This window comes from Hesperophylax consimilis, chromosome 27, assembly GCF_061612785.1.
Source record: "Hesperophylax consimilis isolate HC1 chromosome 27, BYU_Hcon_1.0, whole genome shotgun sequence".
Lineage (NCBI taxonomy): Eukaryota > Metazoa > Arthropoda > Insecta > Trichoptera > Limnephilidae > Hesperophylax > Hesperophylax consimilis.
Genome location: NC_142862.1, coordinates 6,879,095 through 6,901,672, shown reverse-complemented (window position 1 = coordinate 6,901,672; position 22,578 = coordinate 6,879,095). Strand labels below are relative to the sequence as shown.

Here is a 22,578-nt window from a genome sequence, read left to right as displayed (position 1 = left end):
AGGACGAAGGCGAAGGAGAAGAAGAAGTCACGGTTAAAGTCAAAAAAGATCAAGGCAAGGTTGAGGGTAAAGCCGAGGAGGAAAAACAAATTGTTGAAGTGGAAAAATCTGAGATGGAGATCTTGTCCATACACGGTTCAATCCTTTCAGTAATGGAACAAATGTTGGAAGGTGTGTTTGTTTGTTTAATTTTATTATAAATATCATGTACCTACCCACTTTGCAAAAAAAATAGAAATCTAAAACAATACTATACCCTATAACAAGAAGACATTCTTCATAAGGGCCATTTAAAAAAAATATTCAAATACTTTTAGGGCGCCCCCAGATAAAAGACTTTAGCTACGGCGACAGTTAGAAACTATACCAAAATTCATACAAATTCAAATAAAGTAGTGTCGTATATATTGGTAGTGTGCATCACTCGTGTACATATATACTCCACATACCGTAATGTATGTTTGTACTAGCAACTGCCGCTGTGACTAAAGTTTCTCGTCTGTGGGTGCTCTTAATAATTTTTGTTTTCAAAAGAAGCATTTATTTTCATCTGCTGTGTTAAGGTGTGGAAGAACTCATAGAGGAGGACGAAAGATTGGCCGAAGTCCTCGAGTCGGAGTTTGTTTTCGAGGCCGATAAGTGCATTCTGTTCCTGTGGGACCCCCATGGCTTCTGCACTGATAAGATTCACATGGGCTACAGCAAGCCAACGTTGCTGGCCTTTGCAAATTCCAAGAGTATGGCCGATTTTATTGTGACGAATACTTTGGCGTCAGGACCAGGGCCAAACAGGTTGGAAACTATTAGGTTTTGTATATGTATAATGATATTTTCCTTGTGATTTGAACGACACCGTCAATTAAAACACAATTGAGTTTTTCTGTAAGGAAAGAAGAGGTTTGTTTTGTTAATCTCACAAGATTTACATAAAGAAAAGCATTCAGTAACAAAACATTACCTGTAAGGAAAGAAACGACATTTAATATTATTAATTGTTATGTCAATTCCTTAATCACAATCACGATAGCAATTACAAATTATTGAAATTATTCCCATCAATCTGCTTTGTCACAACCCATAGATTATTTTTACTATGTCTTAAACCATAGATTACGAAATATCGAGTCGACTGTGTAGGTACTGTGGCGCACATCCAGCCAGTGACAGTCTACGACACACACAGCCAAAATGACGAGACAAGCTCGGCATTGCCTTGAATTAAAGAAAATTATATTTTTCTTTACATATGAATACTGCGCAAGTGCCGGGAGACGATGGGACTATGACGTAGGCTTGTTTTGTAATCCAAAAGTCAGCCCGATCGTACGTAAATTTCAAGTATAGAACTATGTTTCATCATCATTACAAAATTTTAATTTCAAATGGGATGGCGATGTAGGTAAGTGCAAGAGAGACAGGGCGCATACTAAGTGGGCTAGAACCAAAGGTATTAAGTAAGTGGCAACATTGGTTTCCATTCACATCTCCTGGAAGACATTTCTAGTGTGTAATATCTATTCAGTAGCTGATTATTCAGATCCGGTCACTAATGATGCTTTGAGAACAACTTTATGATAACAGTGTTATTTATTAGACGATTGGTCTCACTTTATACTTTCTGGTGATCAGTGACTGGAAGTGGTATGTATAACATAGATTATTAATATCTAATTAAATAAGTTCCTAACTAACTATCACGCCATTCTACGCAGGGGTTGGCAGATAGGATATACCACACACACCCTTGCTCACATCCATAATACTCTGACTTTGAATTGTGTTATTCTGACCCTAATGTTTGCTACTCCATCAGGTTTACGTTAACGGGCACGCGGGGCCACTGGCGCCGCAAGACGCCCGAGGAGCGCGCGGCAAGCCCCCGCTGCCCGGAGCGCCCGGGAACGGCAGGCAGCGGGGGTGCTGGCTGCCACAAGGCCGAGGTGCCGGTCACGGCCTACGTGCACACGGGCGGGGGCCGGGACTACCTCGTCGGTGGGGACAATGGCTGCAGGTAACTATTATAGTGGACACAGGGCTCATTTCACTGGCTTCATTCAAATGTTCTGTTTCACTGGCATTTTTACTAACTGACATTTTTTTTCAATTCAATTCAATCATTTTATTAATTTTAAGTACATTACAAAAGCCTCTGATATTTTGCAAAGTACTTCTGGTAAGTATGAGAACTGTCATGAAAAAGTTTTACCTAACAATAAAACTTATATTACATACACAGCTTTATTTAAAACCTATAAAGTGAGATAAACATTACTATTTTGCAGCCAAAATGACATTTCTTTTTACGTTTAAACCAATTTACGTGTTTAGTCTCGGTTTAAATCTCTCCACTATATCACCTTAAGTCCCAAATGCATCCGGAATGCAGATTGCACAGAAAATATTTCGGCATTACATTCGATTTCAGATAAATTTGCTGTTTTTGAAAGTATTTCAAAATACCGTTCTTAAAAGGAAATGAAAGACTCATTCAGATTTTAATATATTAAAAATATTAAAATTTTGAAAGCAAACAATACAAAAGTATTTGATTTTATGTTAGGGCAAGACTATTAATTAATGAATTGTATTAATGTAATGAATTCTGACACTAAAAATAGGAGGAAAACTACCCTATTGATCTAGGCCAGTGATACTCAACCTTTTTCTTCTGGGGGCCACATTCATATGTTTGTAAAGATACGCGGGCCACAACACTATACTGGTCAGTGTTGCCAACGGTGTGAGCTTGATTCCCCCTTTTATTATTCGAAATCCATGGGGGGGGGGGGTTGTTAGAGAATTCAAAATGAGTGCTCCCCACGAAATATTTCAAATCCATGGGGGGGGGGGGTTGTTACAGAACTTCGCTGAAAAAAATTCCGCACAGCCAAAAGCATCATATGTAATTCCCCACAACAATTTTTCGAAATCCATGGGGGGGGGGGGGGGGTAGCTATGGAATTCCGTTTTCGAAAATTTCCGGCCGCAAAAAATATTATATCAAATAGAATAGATATATAAAGATAGGTTTTTGTTATGTTTAGTAGCCTAAATGGCGATACATCGCCTTCGTTGGTAACACTGGTAACCATTTAACTTTGGAACTGTCAAAAATTTATGTGTTGCCACGAGCAAAATTATTTGCGCGCATATTTGTCTGTCAAATCTTTGTTTTTTAAAGATAGATCCAAGCTTGTGCAGTTATGGTGTGCAGTAGCAACACTATTATACCATATTATATTATATAGATAGTATATTATACTTATACTATCCTCTTCGGGTTTCAATGTCTGTACGTCAAAGTCGCAATTAATCTCAACTTAACGTGATATAGAATGCCAGATTTTGTAAATCATGTTCCTGATATTAAATGTATTGAGGGCCGCACAAAATAGCTCGGCGGGCCGCAGGTTGAGTATGACTGATCTAGGCACTTGAATATGGTTGGCATGTGGATGACTCGTACACTAATGTCTACATTTCTATAGCAATTGTCATAGTATACGCGTACCTTAAGAAATATGGGCGTTTAAATAAAATAAATAAAAAAAATTGATAATGATTGAAAAAAAAAAATTTAAATTACTTATTCAGCAGATATCCTACAAAAAGTGTCAAGGCTTCCTTCAAGGCTTTTGGAAGGTTATTAAAAAGTTTTTGTCCTGTATAAAGTCCTTTATAATTTTTTTTTTCCTTATTCGAAATCATTGTTAACGTGTTATATATTTTATGAAATATTTTTTAGTTATCATTAAATTTTGTAATGTAATTTTAATTCTATAAAAACTTTTGCATTTCAAAATTATCCTCACCCCCCTATTTAGTAAAACCAGCATTTATTTTGGGCTCTTAACCATTAATAATATTTGGCTAATTTATATAGCGCCGTTTTCGTGAGAAATCACCTCAAGGGCGCTGCAGTACCGTTGCAGATACATTAACCAGGCTCTAGTGGATACGGTGGGCTTTTTCAGTAATGGTAACATGTTACGGTTTCAGTTATAGTTTGTAAATGAGTGTGTAGTTTTAGACAAGCTGCTGTGTTGAATATCGCTTGCACACTAATGGCAGACCAGAATATAAAGAATTGCATTAGTTCAACAGTTTAATCAACCTAACCACGTGACCTTTGCAGGTGCAAGCAAGGTGCCCTGCGCAACTCCGTGTGCTGGTCCATCGCGGCGGTGGTGATGCGCCAGATACTGGACATCAGCCTGTGGAGCAGTGCCACCCTGGACGACATTGCCTGCATTGGCTCTGAGCTGAGGTACGCCTCAGAGAAGAAGATGGGCTGCGACTTTGTGGCCAAGAAAGGGGTACTCCACCCTATGCAGGTGACTAGAATATAATTATATACAAGCGCGGACCCAAAACTTCTTGAAAAATAAGTTTCTATTTTTAAAATGACAATTAAAATAATTTTGTGTTAAAAATGACCATTAAATTCAAAGCAAATTTGAGATCATTGAACCAGAGTTATGCAGGACACAATGACAACCGAAAATAGACTTTTTGATATAATTTTAAGAAAGACAACTCCTATTACCATCACGGTAAGCGGAAGTGATGAATGACGGAATCTACGACGCAGAGGAATTGAATCTACGATGCCCTTGTGGAAACCAGACTTTTTTATCTACTGAGTCACTAACTGGTCACCGGCAATGTTCCCTATATGGAGTGCCACATATTTCTTAAAAATTGTCCACACACATGTTTTCATCTTCCGCACACATCATTAAAATCATAATTTTATTACTACTATGTTTTCTCATCTCTTTCAGGTTGTGAAAGACTTCCTCCTGGAGAAGAAACATGTCCATTTTGAACTAGAACAGATTTTCACTCAAAACACCGACACTTGTGAAGATGTTTTAGAGAAATTAAGGTGTGTTTATAATTTTATTAGATAGTATAATTGCCATGCTTTGAAACTTAAAAACGACATAACCTCACATCTGGATGAATTAAAACTTTCATTCAAATAAAATAACTTTGTTTGGATGCCACTTTATTGAGTACATAACTTGATGTATAAACCAACCGGTTTCGGTTCCACCTGAAACTTACTAAGGGTTTCATAAAAACATTTTTAAAATATCGAGGAACCTAACCTGAGAAAGTTTCAGGTGGAGCTGAAACCGGTTGGTTTATGTATCAAATATACTCAATAAAGTAGTATCCAAATAAAGTGATTTTATTCTAATTATAATTGTGTACACCCACAGTGATTGCTACATGTGAAAGCAATATAAAAATCTGTATTGCCTGAAATCTGAAGCACTTCTTTACAAATACATGTAAAAAATGGGTTTCTTGGCAACTTAAAAGCATTTAAAGTCATTAAAAGTGATGAAAAAAGAAAAACCTAATCTAACGTAACCTTTTTTTTACCACTTTTCATGACTTTATTTAACTTTTAAAAAGTGGGTGACTTTTAAAAAGTGAATTGCCACTGTCCTGAGTTATTCGGTTACAAAAAATATTTGTCCCCACCATCAAAGAAGTGTTCGAGCCGCCACTGGAAGAAAGGTTTGAGTTATTGTGAAGTTAGGTATGAGCGCATCAGCAGAATGCTGCCCACTCGTTAACTAATAATAATAATAAGTGTTAGCCTCGATACAGGGTATTGGTCCTAGTGAAGTTAATTACTGTGCAATCTAAACAATAAATAAATAAATAATGTGAAATATGTAATAATAACAAAAACATTTGATAGATTCACTTATTTATCAAATGGACAGACGGTCTTCGAAGCTCAGATGCTAGGTGGGAATGGTGTCCTTGATCTATCAGTATTGACAGTGACAAACGCTACAAGGAACTAGCATCATTTATCTCTTCGGCACCGATGCACAGCAGAGAAAGATGCCAAACACGCACCCATCATTTAGATGATTGACACTTGCCATACAAGAACGGGTTGCTTCTACGACTAATTCTTGTGTTCAACAGCTTGGTTGAGGAATGATTTGCTGTTCTTTGTGTTTCCTCACTCCTATAGCATGGGTTTCTTCCACCCTCCACACAGCATTCCTAAATATGACACAGGCCCTGATGAAAATTATTTCCCCAGCGCCTGTGTAGTCAATATACATAAAAAATAAACTTTTTTAAATTTCCACATTTAACTGTCAAACTGTATATGTATTCATTTGTCACGTTCCAGATTGGCACTCGAAGGGTTCTTTGCAGGAAGGGAGCCGCTGGGCATCTTGTACACCGGGATCCACAGCTGCTCGGCAATCTGGAAGTCCTCCACCTCCGCCAAACAGTTCCTAGCCGTCAACTGGCCAAAGGAATACGTGTTGATGTATAATAAGCCGGAAAACTTGGCTATTGGGTAAGGAAAACCAAATCAAATGAGACCCCATTTTTTTGTCGACGGCCTGAACACGGCCATACCGACAAGTAAGCAGAATTAGGCTGTCGACGTTAGTTTATACATATCGTTAGCACACCCAGTGCTGCTTAACATGTAGATAAGTTTATCAATTTTGTTTTAAAAAAGTGTTCTTTAACCCCTATGAGACGGGTGAAATTTAGTAAATTTATCAAATCCAAATTTAATATTGAAAATTATAATCTAAATACTAGGCACACTTCCACAATATCAAGTTTTTTAGTTTGGAATTTTCATTGACAGTAACATTTAAAACTTAACTATACACACTTCTTCATGTGATTGGTTTATTTATGCACTGCACACTGCAGAGGACCTCAAGGTAGTTATTCTTTCACTGTACTGCAAATGTAACTAGCCGGACTATAGGGGTTAATGATGTTTTTAGTGGTTTTTTATTGGTGGATATAGTTAGGCATTTCGGTTCCAATTTTCGATCAGAGTCATGAATGTGATATTACCCCCCTGATATTATGGATGTGCTTAAATAAGTAATAATTTTTTTTAGTTGTACTTTAACCGCCCTACCTTTGGGTTATTTTTCAAAATGTAGGTAAAAAAACATCGGGTTTTTTTTCATTAGATTTCGCAATAACAATACTTGTTTTCAATATACCACACAATATTTTCACACAACAGACTCATTTTTGACCCTTTTTACATCATTTTGTAAGTCAGAGGTTCTCAACATAAGATGTCACCGAATATTTTTTGTAATAATATTCTATTGAATATTTTATCAAATATATTTTGTATTGAATGTAATATATCAATCAAAATAATCTCGATACATTCTGCAAATGAGGCGGCCAGCGATTGATGGTGTTCAAAATGAAAATAACACCTTTTCTTAGGCCATTTTTTCACTACATTTTCAAAGTGAACTGCTGATTATGGAGAGTTTTATGATTTATGACGTTTTACCAATTCCTTCTTCATACGAGCCAATCACAAAAAGAGTGAAAGTTTACTGATAGCCATGGACCTCACTGTTACAAGGATATTTATTCATAATAAAACCATACATTTTAGTACTCTTTATTTATTTTATTACACTAAAAGAATTTTTTTGTGTGATAAATTTTGAAACAGGGGATGCAAAGCCCCACATCACAGTCAGGACAGTAGTACCTTGTTTCCTTCCTCACTTTTTTCCCACTTTCATTTACTTTTGAGCAGCAAACAGCGCAACGTCTTGCAGCATTCAGTTTGCCCGCGGTAGGAGGAATTACATCAATAAAATGTCTTTCAGTGAGACGTAAGGGGTTTGGGTTGCTTGATGGTCTTCCCCCTTTGGATGAAAAATCTGCTGTATGGTAGTTTTCCAAATATTGAAAAATTACCTTTTCTCGAAATGTAGAGTTATTTGAAACACCACCCTTTTTTTTGTACAACACATATGCATTCCAGAGTGCTTGCTCCAGAAAATGGAAAAATATTTTTTTGTAATATTTTCTCCCCTGTTTTCTGGTGACAGGGCGAATCGCCAAATGCTGGTCAACCCGATCTACTCCACCCATCGTAAAATTATATTCGTTTGCTACAGTTGGGCGTTGTTTGCCCGATTCAGTTTGCACCATCGTGCAGCTATGGACAGTGGAGAGAAAAAACACATCTTTTTTATCTCTCCACCTCATCACCATGATTTTCCCCTTTCTGTAGGCTTTGGTGTATCCACGAGCAACTTTCTTAGGAAAAACAATATTTTTGGGTACCCCTTTTCGTCTGAATCTTAGTGTTCCATATGTGTCCGTTTTTTTTGTAACTAATAACTCCGCTAATTCTGGTGACGAGTAAAAATTGTCTGTTGTCAGGCAGTACCCCTTATTGAGCAATGGTCTCATTAGTGACATAACCACTTGGGAGGAGACTGGAAGATGTTTGTAGCTCTGATCAAAAAGGGTATTTTTTCCTGTATAAATAATTGTGGACCATATATATCCTGAGGTGGACTCACACAACATATATGTCTTGACGCCAAATCTCGATCTTTTGAGTGGCATGTACTGTATCCATCCTAGACGTCCTTTGTATAACATCAAACTTTCGTCTATGGTCACATTTTTCTCGGGGATATATCCTTGTTGAAATTTTTTTTGCAAATATTGATACACAGGCCATATTTTGTTCAGTTTGGGATTGGGGTGGGTCGATTCGTTGTATTCAGCATTATTGCTAAAATGCAAAAATTTCTTTAGCAATAAAAACCGCCTGTATGAAAGGGTGCGTGCAAAAAATGGAGTCTCAAATATCGGACTTTTAGACCAGTACATCTTTTCTTCTGGTTTCTTTACCAAACTTTGTACTAAAATGATTGCAATAAATATTCTCATTTCGTTGATTGTTGTTGGATGCCACGAACTTACAAGGCTTGTCGAAGAATGTGGAGTAGAATTAATAAATTGCTCAGCAAATATATTGGTTTGATCCACTATCAGTTGCATCAGTTCATCATCAAAAAAGTAGTTGAAGAATTCATACTCATCTTTACAATTATTGACTGCTTCAGGAAAGCCAGATGTCGATGTAAATTCAAATGGTGGTTGTAAAACATCTCCTTCAGAATCTATATCCACCCACTCCTGAGCACTTGTTGGAACGTCTTCTACTTCGCTTTCATGTTCATCTTGTGATGTTGAAAAATCCTCACTTATAGTGGTCTCACTTCCGGAGGAGCTAATATTTTCATATTCACTCTCACTTGACATATTGAACACAAAAAATCAGTTTTTTATATAACACAAAGTAAATAAACGGTATAAAAAAGACATGCATTCACACAAAGTTCACTAAAAAACATGTAACGTAATAATATTGTCATAAAAACTGCGCCACTTGCATGGAGAACCACTGACTAGCGACTTGACTTGTATGGGAGTGACGAAAATACACCCGTTTGCTTCGGCTGACTTCGAAATACTAAACGGGATGACGCAGGAACAAACTTGACGCGCACGAACGTGTCACAAACGTTTTGTGGGTTTCGGTAAAGTATGTTTTGTACCTGAGCGTACGTGATACGGCTTGTTGCGTTTGGGTGATACTTTGACGGACGTATTACGTACGTTCGTATGCATAGGGCGGTTAATAAGTTTTCACATTTTCTTGTCAAACCGTAATTATCATTGTATTGTTTTTTACAGTTATCTAACCATGATTCACGAGATGAACCAGTGTGCCACGGAAATAAATCTATTCAAAGTGTACATGACCATCAAGAACAATAACAGTCAAATTTCCTCATAAAACATAACAAATCTCAAACCAAAAATCATACATACGTATTGCGTAAAAAAATTGTATAAACTCTGTAATAACAAAAAAAAAAAAAAGGAAAAATATTTTTCAAACATTATTAGAAACTGGATAAATTATTGATTGTGTAAACTTGTATTTTTCGTTCCTCACAATATGTCCAAGAGTTTCTTTTGTTGTATATCTAAATATATGTAGTACAATTTTAAAATATACTCTGCCCAGAGTATTTTTTGAATATGTGCCTATACAAACATATCCACATTTCAAAGGCTTCTATTTTCCGTGTTAATTCTTGGTTTTGTGTCCAGGTTGCAATGCCGTTTTGTGTAGTATACCTTCAGTAAAATAAAAATACTTTCACTTTAGTAAAATGTTAATTTATTTGGTTAAATCATAAATCATATTATGAAAATATTTATTTTTACAAAACATGTTAACAGTAGGTTACTCTTTAAGGCATATTAAGTCTTCAATTCTAAATAAATAAAATCAATATTATAACATTAAAACTATTATGTATGTACTAATATTCGTTTCATATAAAATATATTATTTGTAAGACCCAGAATTCTTTTCTTTATAAGGCACTAGAATAGATACAGATTTTATACTTTTGAAATGAGATGTTGAAAAAATATTGTCTGTTTGCGAAAATTATGAAGATCTTTAATTATTTCATTATTAAATAATGTAAATACATTGCATTTTTTTTTTAAATAAAAAGAATTGCATTTGAAGTCATAATATACATCATTCTGTATAGTAAATTTAATTACAAACACGTTAAAGCTATGTTAAACATATATAATAAAAAATTAATACACAGTAAATTACATAGAAAATCAAAGATTCAAAAAATAATATAATATGTACGTTTGTAAATATAAAGGATGAGATTGTTATCAGTTTTTACAATAAAACAGGCAAGCTTTTGAACAAATAAAAGCTTGGTGCGCAACTTTCTCTGCCTATCCCTTCTGTGGGTAGTTTTAATGTGAGAGACTCATTTGCATAAAATAATTTCACTGAAAAACTTGCAACAAAATAAAAAGTTATGGCACGAATGTATGTTACCCCTTTTTAGGTTCTCAAATGTTCCTGTATTTGGTGAAGAGGTTGTAGAGGACTCGAAGGGTGGATTTTAAGTCCAAGTTGACAATGTCTGAAATGAAAAAATAAATAATTTAACTATGTAGTTAACCAACGCACAACTCGGGTTCTTGGCGCACACTTCCATCATAATTCATTCATTAATACATCTTATCAAAGATATTGTTTCGTTACTCTGACTATGGACGTTATCCGGTTCAAGCAATAATTGATTCACTTGATAGCACAATATCTCCCTCTGGCATCCCCGATTTCTCACATCATTCACTTTGGCTTTGTAGTATTATATTGTCCAAACCATATAAGCATCGTTTCCTTAATCTTATTAAAAATGCTTAAATTGCATTATTTCCGGAGCTTCACATTTGTAATACGGTAATACATGATTTTACCGGTAACCGGATAAAACAGAACATGATATAAGAATAAGTTTATGTTCTGTATTGCCATGAAACCCATTTTAAAACTCAAGAGATCTACATTCAGTCCACATTCATACTTCTTCTGCCAGTTCCATTTCTCACTTGAAAAAATACTTAATAATGTTACTCTTTTATATAATAATTAAAATTCGGTCATAATAAGTAATGTAAAAATGTAAAACTACCTTCAGGTCTTGCCTTTGGTCTAGCCAATCCCACGTCCTCCATCAACATGAACGCCAGCGTCACGTTGTGCACTTTTTGCGTTATGTCTTGGGGAGTCAAGAAGAACTCGTTCAGCGGCACGAAGAAACCTTCCAACAGTCCCATTAAGAGACAGAGATAAACCCCGTCGTGAAACTGTGAGTCAAGATCCGTTATCTCAAGGTTCAACTTGCACAGATGCTTGTTGACAAACGTAACGAGGCTCTTTTTAACGAGTTGTAATTTTTCCGGAGCATTGTCAAATAACTGGTCGAATGCGTCTCGTTCGCAGCGCATTCCTAGTTCGTCGTATGTGGATGTTATGTCTTCCTGGACAATGCGGTGCGATAGTTGGTTGGAAGCGTCCTTCTTGACGACCACGACGGACACGCTGACGTTTTCCGGCAGGCGGACTGGCGCCCGGAAGTGGCGGACGAGCGCCACCAGCAGGTGGAGGATGGACACCAGATTCTTGGAGTGGACCGAGTCCACGCTCCACTTCTGGACGGTCCAACGGGGCTGTCCTAGAGCCTGTGAAGAGTTATCAAAATAGATTAAAACACACAACTAATGTTTATCCATGGTTTTCTGGAGTGCTTAGCGCTAACATGGTAATAGGAATTAAAAAAATAGATAATAGAAACCCAGAGAGATACGGCATGGAAGCTTGCCGAATGTCGCAAAGCTACATACAAACTGCATGGACTGTCGAAGCTGCTATGTAATGAAAGTTATGCATTTGATGTGGAGGTAGAAAAAAAGCAGGGTGCCACAGTAAGTAGATAAGATTTGCAGTAGTATGGATGAACAATTTTTGCGACACACATTACGTGTGCAGTTTCACACTAATAATGGTTCATGACCCATCTCCCTCGTCACTATTATCTATGATAGAATCTAACATAGGTGACACTAAAGAGATAAACTGATAAAAGTGGGAGCACACTTATGTGTGCCGTCATAAAATAAGTTTCAAATAAATCCAATTCAAAATATCGAAATTCTTTCTTGAATAGATAATCAAATGAATTGGCTTTGCTGGGACCTAGTACCCGAAAGGTCTTGGTCTTGGTAAATTGGCAATATTAGATTTATATCAAATCAGAATAGATCACACTTCTAACATGACACTGGCATTTTTGGTTTCATCTTTCATAAAACTTCCCCTGGATTACCTTTATTTTATTTATTTAATTTTTATGAATAAAATGGAGACGGTTTACGTAGTTCCCACGAGCACTCAGGCCATGGGTTCATTGTGCTATCTTCCATTTCACCTCATTCCTTTAACAGTAACCCGGTCCCTTTGATTAAATTCACCAGGGTTTGCCATTGGATATTTGACTATGTCTATATCCTAGGTACACCTAGTTGCCTGGTATTGGCTTGTTCCTATCAGGGCGGAACATTGGCACCACAGGAAAATTGGAGTCTCTTCACCATCTTCTCATTTCCTACATGTTTTGTTGTTTTCGACTCCCAACAGCTGTATGTTCTCCTGAAACGGCATCCCATAGTAGCTAGTCCTAGCTGTACCCTCGGTGAGTGCACTGCTCATATTGAGTAGTTGCCGGGTTCCTCTGGGTTTGCTCCGTTTATTAGTACTTTAGATTGTCTCATTCTGGGTACCTTCTCCCATTCTTTCTAGTACTGGGATTTGGACCAACCTTTCAATATGCAGTTTGGTGTGGCCTACGGCCAGCTCGGATACTTCCGCCACTTTCCTTACTAGACTGTCAGCCCGCTCGTTACCTTCAATCCTGGATTATCAATTAGGTTACATCATTTTCTACATTCCTCATAATATGACCTAGACTTTGGGGTTTTCTTTTTCTATCAGCATAACAATATAATAGTTAGTCACCCCAGTGATTGCGGCCAGCACCACGCCCAGCTTCTGCCGCTGCCCCTCCTCTGACTGTGTGACCTCCGGCACGTCAAGCTTGCGCTCCGTCAGCTTCTCCAGCAGCTTTTGCAGGACTTGGCCATCGTACAGGTCTTGTTCAAGGTCGCGCACGATGATACGCTGAGCCGCCAGCTCGTCGTTGACCCACGACACGAGGACCTGCATCAAGAGCTGGAGTTGCGGGTCCGATAGGGAACCCGGCTGGATGATGGAGCGCTCTTCGTTGTCGCCTAGAATTGTTAATTGGAAAATCACTAAATTATATACTGGCTATTTGTCGCTGCCAGGAGGGGATATTATCAAATCATTATATAACCCGTTCAAGGCCGGAGCATAAAACAGAAAGATATTAGTGGACCCTAAAGTTTTATTAGCCCAAAGGATCCTGATTTTGTTTTTCATACATTTTTCGAAAAGGTCAAAATCGCATAGCAAATTATTCTAAAAAGGATAATATTAGAATACTCGCATGTTCTCCAGAGAGCCATTTGCGTTCCACTGGTTAAAAAACAAATTATTCAGTTTGGTCAAGTATTTTAGCCTCAAATCCAAATTAAAGTTTTGAATGGAAAAGGCCGTGCAGCCGTTTCTCTTAAATTATTATTTAATTTTTTTTTAAATATGTAGGTACTTACTGAGGGCATAGTCTTCTGGGGGGATCTCTGGGGCCATTGGGTTTCCCGGGGAGTCTATGGCATACTTTCCTTCTGCCTGGATTTCTTGCACTACAACACAAATATTACATTTAATTACATTTGCCATTGCATGATGGAGGCCCTCTCCTGCTTCTTAATTCCTCTCACACACTTTGGTGAGACAAAAATTTGTTTATTTTTCCTTTCAATTTACCAACTGAATTCACCAAGTGAAATTTAGAATATATGCCTACACAAAAATACATTTACGTAGGGGCGAGCTTTGTCCAATGAGCACAAAATATTTTTTTTTAAATCCAAATAGGTTCTTAGGCTAGTTAAAAAAAAATAAATTATTAAAATGGACCAAACTAGACAGATGCCCGTATTGAACCCAAACTAACAATCTAAAAACCTACTTTCCAAATAGTTTGTGATAAAGTTGTTGAATTTCGTCTTAATATCAAAAAAAATTAAAAATAGAACTTGGTTTCATCTTAATTTCTACAAGAAACAACTATTTATGTCGGTGGAGATGGGAAAAGATGCAATTAATGTTCGATTTTTTCTCAATCAATGTTAAGTTTGAGGGTTAGGAAATATGCAAAAATTTTAACCCAAAGTAAAAACCTAAAAAACAATTTCTGCATGTTTTACACCACGCCCAACTTAAATAGTTGTTTACAGTAGTAATTTATAACTTATTCACTACAGGAAAATTATTTATGTCAGAGGAGATGGTAAAAGACGAATTAAGGCGATGCACTACGTAGTAATTTAAAATCATGTGTTTTTGGTTTGAAAATTTGGTGGCCTAGAAATGTTTCAGATGCTTTAATTAAATACTGCGAGTAGAATACATCCTGGTCTTTGAAATAATCGAGTATTTTTTAGATAAGTCTTTTTATAAGCCCAGAAAAAAAGAATGTATAGGCCTATGAAAACTGCTTTAAAGTTCGAAATCTCCTAATTACAAACCCATTTTCGGTTATGGTTTTATTGTATAATGTGGCAAATTAAGATCGAAAAACATTTAAATATTTGTACCTAAACATCCACAAAATAAAATAAAAGGCACTTTTTGTTCATAAATCAAAACAGGTGGATGGTGTGAAGCGGGAATTTAAGCCTTATCGCCATCTACGTAAGGTGTGTTATTGATAGCGGCTCGATTCAAAATATTACACGACGTAGTGCATCGCCTTAAAGTTACATTTTTTCTCAATCAAAGATAAGTTTGAAGGTTAGGAAATACATACAAATTATAAAAATAACGAAAAACCAACAAACTAAAAACATATTTTGTGGGTGTTAACATCTCCCCGGACTTAAATAGTTTCTCCATTAGTCATTAAGTTGAAAAAGTGTTCTTTTTTTTTTATTGCGTGCGTGAGGCGGAATTTGGTTTTGTGAATTAACACACTTCATGCGGGCGAAAACAAGGAGAAAAGAATTTTGTTTTAAATCATTATATCCTTGAAATAATACATTTATTTTATACACCACACCCCAACAACAAAATTATTGTCTTAAGTTAAAGCCTACTTTTGTAATACGACTCCATAAACTGAAGTTAATGTCAGTGTTGGGCTATTTAGGACGGGCTGTTACACAGAATTTGAACAATTCGTCAAATTTAAAAGTTGATTTTCAAGTTCTGTTGTGATTTCAGTTTTGTGAAGCAACTGGCCAATAATGATATAGTAATTCAATTGAATCAAATCAACTTTGAAATTTGATGAATTGTTCAAATTCCATGAAACAACTGGTCCTTAATGATGTTTAATTTGAAAAAAATGCACATATTATATGTTTAATTTACGCAAAAATCATTAACAAAAACGTTTCGCATCTCCGGTGCGATAAGTGTAAGGATGTATTACCCGTTCTACAGGTTTAAATTTTCCTTTTGATAAAATATTCTTTCACACCAAATACACAAATTTAAAGATTGGGAAGGGCTTGGTTCACATTTTATAAATATATATATAGTTGGTACCCTTACAAAGAGATTGGTATAAACTATTTATATAAAATTATCAGACAGCAATGCCTTTTCCGCCATTCAAATAGGAACAGCGTGAAAGGTAGAACTACGATGAGGCGTGCCTTTGCACATTTACCAAATATTAATATTTTTTTATATGTTATAAAATATCTACTTATTGTAGTAAACTTTTAGAATCGCCGGCTGCGTTCAATATTAATACGTTGAACATGCAAAACAACATGTCCAAACTTTCAAAACAAATTAAATGTTAAAACTTTGACACAAAAGGGAATTTTAACCTCTGGAAAACCATTTGTGCACCAGCGCCAAGAATTTTTTCCTGCCGACAAACCATTCATGTGCTGCTGGCATTGGAATTTCGACCTGGCTGGAATTTTGTGATATGCGATTACCTTTATGCATAAAAAGTACATAAATTTATTTAACAGAATCGCTTGCACTTGAAACACTTCAGAGTTTATTTTTTAATTCCATTTTTGATTTCCCTCAAAAAGGGTCTGGTGTTCCAAAGGTTAATGCAGTATTTTCCATTCCCCCAGACGAAAATTGTTGTCTTTTATAGTAATTAAGTTGAATCCAAGTGTTATTTTTTTTTTTAAGTATGAAGCGTGGCCAGCGATCCTAAAAGATAACCCTTATTGTGTATAAATACTATAGCGAAATGCGTAGGAGTTCAATCTATAAATGAATGTTAGGTTAGCCCACAAATATCCTTAAAAGGCAATGTTATGTTACCTGGTAAACAGGTGAAAATTTTATTAAATTATTATATATGGCCATCATGTAGTATTCAAACAATTATGCACCTCCAATGTCCGTCTCAATACAGTTTGAAACAAAATATGAAGTATTTATTGTCTCACCTTCCTTTATACGTTTTTTCCTGCCCAGCGTTCCAATTTTATCCCAGAACGACTCCTCTTTATCGTCTTTCTTTACAGAAGTCGGCGTTTTGGGGGATTTAGGACGTGGGGTCGTCATTTTGAGGAAATATTTACCAGGTGACGGGGTGTGATGCTGTTACCCTATTTCCTAAACAGAAAATTACGTCAGACTAAATTACGCCCACAACGAGTACAAAATAATATTGTAGTATTTTTGACGTTTGCCCGGTGTTGCCAGTACTGCTCAAAATATATTCAATGCTAATGGAAAATTATAATGTGTTTGATAACTTTGACCGTAAACTTTTCGAATTAAATTATTATCAGGGTGAATCGTAAACAGCAGGTTCGGTTACTTTGACTTCCCAAGGTGCCAAAAAGCTAATGAACCAAGGCGCTGATAATAACAAAACGCCTAGTAAAGAGCTCTAGAGAATTTAAATGGCACCGTTTGGCTCCGGGCCGGTCCTGGTAAACAGCTCATTATTTGAAGAATAACGTTGACAGTAAAAAATGTGCGTTGCATTGTGAAAACTTTTTTCTGGCATAATTATGATTACCAATTAAGATTCGACAATCTTTTTTCAGTTCCAATCAAGGAGAGATCAAATATTTACATATAATTAATAACTTGATTAACCTGAAATAATAATAGAAAATACATGAATCACAGTACTTTAACTTTTTCGTAAAGTGAGTACAAATAAAGTCTATAATTTGTAATTATGAATAAAGTTAAAATAAATATATCCACGTTCAGAAACATCCTGAAGAGTTAAATAATTCATTTTCAGTGAATAATTACCAAAAAACATCGAAATACCTCTTGGTGGACTTTTATAAATTCTGAAAGACAGTATAATAAAATGTATCTAAACTGAAACCATGCGTTTGCAGTTTCAAGCATTGAGCAAAAACGTTTCAAGCCTAATAGTTTAAAAGTAAGTTATTTTTCTGTAGGAAATGGCAACAACATTATTCAAAACAACTGTATTGTGCGTGAAAATAATTTTGTTGTAAAATCGAACCCTACTTCGAAAGTTCAGTAAACTCGTGAACAACTAGGTATCTCTTTCGACCACCGACCACAAAGATTATCAATAACCTAATTATTGTTATTATCATTCAACTGATAACAAGAATATAAATAATATCACAAAACATTCCTCCATTTACGGAACATGGCAACACTAGACTTTTTGACAGATCAAATCAAACCGAACCAGTCCAAATCATTTATTATCAGATTAGTTATGTTACAAAATTTCAACAAAATTATAGCGAAGTTTAATAACTTATAACGTGAGTATTAAGTGCACCCATTTAAATAGTTATTTTTCTTGCTTTAATTGTAATTATCGTACAAATTCGTCTAGTTTAGTACATAATCGAAGTCAAAGTTTTTATTTTAACCTTTATTATCCACGGTAAATAAAGTGATGAAGTTCTTTGTGACAGTGTGTGTAATGAGTGTCGCGACTGTATTTATTTCTTTTGTTATACAATTGAGAGCAGTACGTGATTTTAACACAGTTGAGTCGGACTTCCAACCTTCTCAAATTTAAAACAATATGGATTTTACCTTACATTGTTATTTACAGATCCACAGCCATATTTTGTGTGATACATTGAGTAAACATTCTGCTAAATGTTTTATTTATTTGCACAACTACAAAAAATGTATCAATGTTGATTGTGAACTATGGTTTAGATTATTATTATTCTGTATGTATTTTATATTTTAAAATGTTAATACCACACAAGAGTCCCGGCTCCACGGACTGTCCAGAGCTAGTAGGACTGTGATATCCCTAATTGGGGCATGTTGTGAGTGAGGAGGGGAAGGCGGAAGGTGGGGAAGTACCTGACTATTCAGATCTGGTCACCAAATACGACTGAAGCCATTTAATGCAATGTTTTGATTCTGAATAGTTATTTGACTCCAAATTGATTGGCAGTTGAAGTCAGGGACACCTGAGGATGACATGGAATAATCAAGTGAATAAATACTTGAGTCGGGTCATGTCAAGAGTCAGAATAACAAAATAGGGTAAATATTACCTAACTGCTGCACTTTTATTAGGCACAGATTTTGGAAATTACACTTCTTTTCAACTTTACTACAAGAAACAACTATTTACGTCAGTAGATATGATAAAGGTTGCATTAAAATTCCTTTTTTATTCAAAGTCTTAAATTTCCCTTATAAAATGATCCCTTCGCTGCTTTTGGATTTGCATTGGATTTTTTTTAGTATGGTTCGACGTCTGTAAAAGTTTCTTTTCCATATAAATTTCTAATTAACCTAAACTAAGAACCTGATAACCAATTTCTTGGGTGTAAATAGTTGTTGTTGAAACGAAGTGTTATTTCTATAATCTGTGCCTAAAAGTGCAGCGGTAAGGTAAATAAGTAGAGTATGAGAAGATAGAATTGTGTGGCAGTCCATTCTCTCTGCTTACCCCTGCAGTAACAGGTGTGATGTTTAGTTAGCCATTATTTTTTAATGGATTCGCCACCTGCTCTTTATTCTTTTAAAACCTGAGCATCTTCAAGACATAATATGCTAAAAATATGCATCATCGGCACGTAATACTGGTGATATTGATTGAATATTTTACACCGATTAGACAATACCTAGAAGTGTGATCTATACTCATTAGAGATAAAACTGATGTCACCAATTTACAGATTTAAGAACTTTTGTCTCCTAGGCTCCAGCCTCCTCCAGCATCCGTGGTCGAGGAGTAAGGATCTTAACCAGCAAGCGAGAGATTGCGGGTTCAAATCCCGTCGTGATTCATTTAAATAATTTAATGCTACGTATACATCTGTGTGCCGAACTGAACCTCAACTTATGGGAAAGAAACGAAGCAACCGCAAATGGCGCGAAACGCCGCTTGCAGTTGATTCGTTCCTCTCCCGTATTTGTGGTACAGTTCGCTTTTCGGTTCGCAAATGTATATATACCCTAAGGTATATTTGCGGCACGTTCCAGACTGAAAGATACTATCAGTATCGCCCTGGTGTAAGACCACCATTCCAGGAATTGAAATGTTCCTTGAAATGGCATTAATAATAATAATAACATTTGGCTAATTTATATAGCGCCGTTTTCCTAAGAAATCACCTCAAGGGCGCTGTACAATTATATTTCTTAAATAGTTAACACTAGAACTACTGACTTAAATACTTATTGGCATTGGCCGTGTTTGGTGACTAGATGTGAATATCCAAGCATTTCCCCACTTTCCTCTCCCCCATCTCCTTCCCCTCCTCACATTCCCCAATTGGTGATGCCATAGTCTCACTGGCTCCAGACAGTTGGGAGCAGTTGGAATTCTTGTGTGGTATTCACATAGAAAAAGACGGGCTAATGAATTGCTTATCTGATTTAGAAAAAAAAATTATTTCACAAGGTAAGGAAAGTTTGAGCTTACTTTGAGCCATCAGATACGCCAGCAACACGCTTCTATGGTATGAGTTGTGTTATAGAATAACATCTGTATGACTTATAATATTTTGCTTTTCACTCTGAACACCTGTGGAAACAAAAAATTGAATAGCATTCGTACTTTATTCAATTACCTTTGTTTTTAATTATAAACAGTTCTGTTTTAAGAGCTATTTCTGTTGTTGTTTGGATTTTATGATTCATTTATTTTATGATGCAGAGTAGTAGATACTCTCAGTGTCGCCCTGGTGAAAGACCACCATTCAGAATCAAAAGGTTGCTTGAAATGGCTTTAGCCATGTTTGGTGGTCAGATCAGCTTCACAACATACCCCAATAGAGGAAGCCATAATCCCACTGACTCTGCATTGTTGGGTATTTAGCCCATCGCAGTCTTTAAGACTTCTTTCTTCTTTCTTTCTTCTTTTAGACTTTCAGAATCTTGCAACGGTCTCATCGTCAAAAATACTAGTTTCTGTTGTCTGTGTGTCCTGCGTAACTCTGGTACAATTAACTAAAATTTGCTTTTAATTTAAGTGCCATTTTCAAAATCGGAAATGATTATTGAGTAGTGAAGTTGCCAAACCTGCTCTGGAAATTTTGGAAATCTGGAGATATTACTGAAAAACTATTTGAAACACCTTGATCATAAAAAAAACCATTAAAATATCTGAACAATTCTACATAATTCTTTTGATGTTTAGCGAAAATTATAAATATTACACTCAGAGGGAATGTATCAAATAAGCACTAACTACCACAGCTGGTTTGAAATTTCACGACTCATATGAAGAATTCAGGCAAGCGATAGAGTACCTACATATCTATCTTATAATATTTAAACCGAAAATTATTTTAATTGTCCTTTTCAAAATTGGAACTCTAGTGCTCTAATAAATAGTTTATTTATTCAATAAATAAATCACAATTCATAATGAATTGTTAATTTATTTGAAAAAATGAATTACAAAAGTGAATTAATTATTTATTTAAATAAATAAATCACATTAATAAATAATTTTATTTACTTTCAGATTTCTTCCATATAATGGAGGAAGGCGATACTCCTAAACAGTAAGTGATTTTAATTGTCTGTTCACTTTGACTAATAACATAATAGCTGTACACAGTTCATTATCAAGCTCTAATAATAAGCATGATTCATGGGAATGTGTCCGTTTGTGATGAGATTAAACACCTAATACTCTTTTTCCTCACTTTAATATGTATTATTGTTTGTCTCTGTATATATATATAATTTGTTCAAATAATACCGTCCTCGCTTTATAGCAGTGGCATGCACTCCGTGTAGGCACATAAGCAATGCCTACCCTACTGTACTCACATAAAAGATCACCCTGTAATAAAGACAAAGTTTTTTTGACTATATACAACTGCTTTCAATTTTCAGGCCATTCGAAACTCTTTAAAAATTATACTTTTCTTTTCAATAGTTAATGTCTTGTGTTTTCCATCCACCCACCCAGTCCCAGTATCCCTGTCGTTCGGATTACTGGAAGTTAGGATTGTAATGGATCTTTAAAGAGACTATACTGTATCGACTTATGGTTGTTGAATTTGATTGTTACATGGGTATATTATTGGTTTTCTTGTGATCAAATTTTGTGTTATTATGCATTGAGTTATAATATACAGGGTGTCCGGAAACTCGTAGTACAAGCGGGAAACTGGTGAATCTACATCACATTTGGAGTCGATTTTGTAGTATTTTTTTTTTTATTTGAGCTTTCGCTATCGAGTAAATCGAGTTTGAAGTTGATTTTTTTTTTTTTTTTTTTAATCAAATTCTTATAAATTATTACTGAAGATCAAAGTACCCAACTAATTAAGACTATTTGAAAGTAAAACAAATGAAGAAACTCGGATTTGAAGCATTATTTTGAAATCACCCTTCATTTAACCCGGTGTAATCATAAAATATTTCTGCTCTGCAGGGTTAAAACATCTGATATTCAACCCTAAACACCAGAAAAAACTTTAACCCTAAAATAGCCGAAAAATATATTTTTTTGGTTTTTTTTTTTTTTTTTTTGAAAATGCTCAAATCAAAAAACTTTATGTTTTTTTGGGTTCCCCATGTGGTGTAGATTCTCCAGTTTCCCGCTTGTACTACGAGTTTCCGGACACCGTGTATAAATAGAGTCTATATTAATTGCAAAATCAGTGGTATGGCGGCTGTCTACAATGTCAGAATCCTTCCAACCACAAACGAACGGAGTCCATGTTGACCACCTACCGCACGACGGCTTGGAGGACTTGGGTTTCCAGCGC

General features: G+C 35.7%; 3 protein-coding genes across 3 annotated transcripts in view; 2 read left to right on the top strand and 1 right to left on the bottom strand.

Moving 5' to 3' along the window:
• Nucleotides 1-691: 691 nt before the first annotated feature.
• Nucleotides 692-9,676, top strand: LOC149410527 (uncharacterized). Its single transcript, XM_089648277.1, has 6 exons — nucleotides 692-792; nucleotides 1,814-2,011; nucleotides 4,136-4,334; nucleotides 4,785-4,888; nucleotides 6,170-6,343; nucleotides 9,547-9,676. Exons 1-6 carry the CDS (start codon nucleotides 692-694, stop codon nucleotides 9,647-9,649), a joined length of 879 nt encoding a protein of 292 aa, XP_089504403.1. The 3' UTR covers nucleotides 9,650-9,676.
• A 418-nt stretch (nucleotides 9,677-10,094) lies between these two features.
• Nucleotides 10,095-17,033, bottom strand: parvin (beta-parvin). The gene is made up of 5 exons (XM_089647766.1): nucleotides 16,813-17,033; nucleotides 13,939-14,028; nucleotides 13,262-13,533; nucleotides 11,379-11,928; nucleotides 10,095-10,823 (listed from the first exon to the last, which is right to left on the bottom strand). Exons 1-5 carry the CDS (start codon nucleotides 16,928-16,930, stop codon nucleotides 10,750-10,752), a joined length of 1,104 nt encoding a protein of 367 aa, XP_089503892.1. The 5' UTR covers nucleotides 16,931-17,033; the 3' UTR covers nucleotides 10,095-10,749.
• A 974-nt stretch (nucleotides 17,034-18,007) lies between these two features.
• ATP7 (copper-transporting ATPase 1) overlaps nucleotides 18,008-22,578 on the top strand; it is a 91,060-nt gene continuing 86,489 nt past the window's right edge. The window contains exons 1-2 of the mRNA XM_089648459.1: nucleotides 18,008-18,135; nucleotides 21,321-21,360. Coding sequence (XP_089504585.1) covers nucleotides 21,335-21,360 — 26 coding nt within the window. The 5' untranslated portion in view covers nucleotides 18,008-18,135; nucleotides 21,321-21,334. The remainder of the gene's footprint in view (nucleotides 18,136-21,320; nucleotides 21,361-22,578) is intronic.

What these genes read in the sequence shown, in the direction of transcription:
- LOC149410527 (XM_089648277.1), top strand. Translation starts at nt 692, where the DNA reads ATGGGCTACAGCAAGCCAACGTTGCTGGCCTTTGCAAATTCCAAGAGT. An exon ending in GGGTACTCCACCCTATGCAG is followed by an intron (nt 4,335 to 4,784) that starts GTGACTAGAATA and finishes CATCTCTTTCAG; the next exon opens with GTTGTGAAAGACTTCCTCCT. An exon ending in CCGGAAAACTTGGCTATTGG is followed by an intron (nt 6,344 to 9,546) that starts GTAAGGAAAACC and finishes TGTTTTTTACAG; the next exon opens with TTATCTAACCATGATTCACG.
- parvin (XM_089647766.1), bottom strand. Translation starts at nt 16,930, where the DNA reads ATGACGACCCCACGTCCTAAATCCCCCAAAACGCCGACTTCTGTAAAG. An exon ending in TGCTGGCCGCAATCACTGGG is followed by an intron (nt 11,929 to 13,261) that starts GTGACTAACTAT and finishes AACTCTTCACAG; the next exon opens with GCTCTAGGACAGCCCCGTTG. An exon ending in ACCAAAGGCAAGACCTGAAG is followed by an intron (nt 10,824 to 11,378) that starts GTAGTTTTACAT and finishes TTTTCATTTCAG; the next exon opens with ACATTGTCAACTTGGACTTA.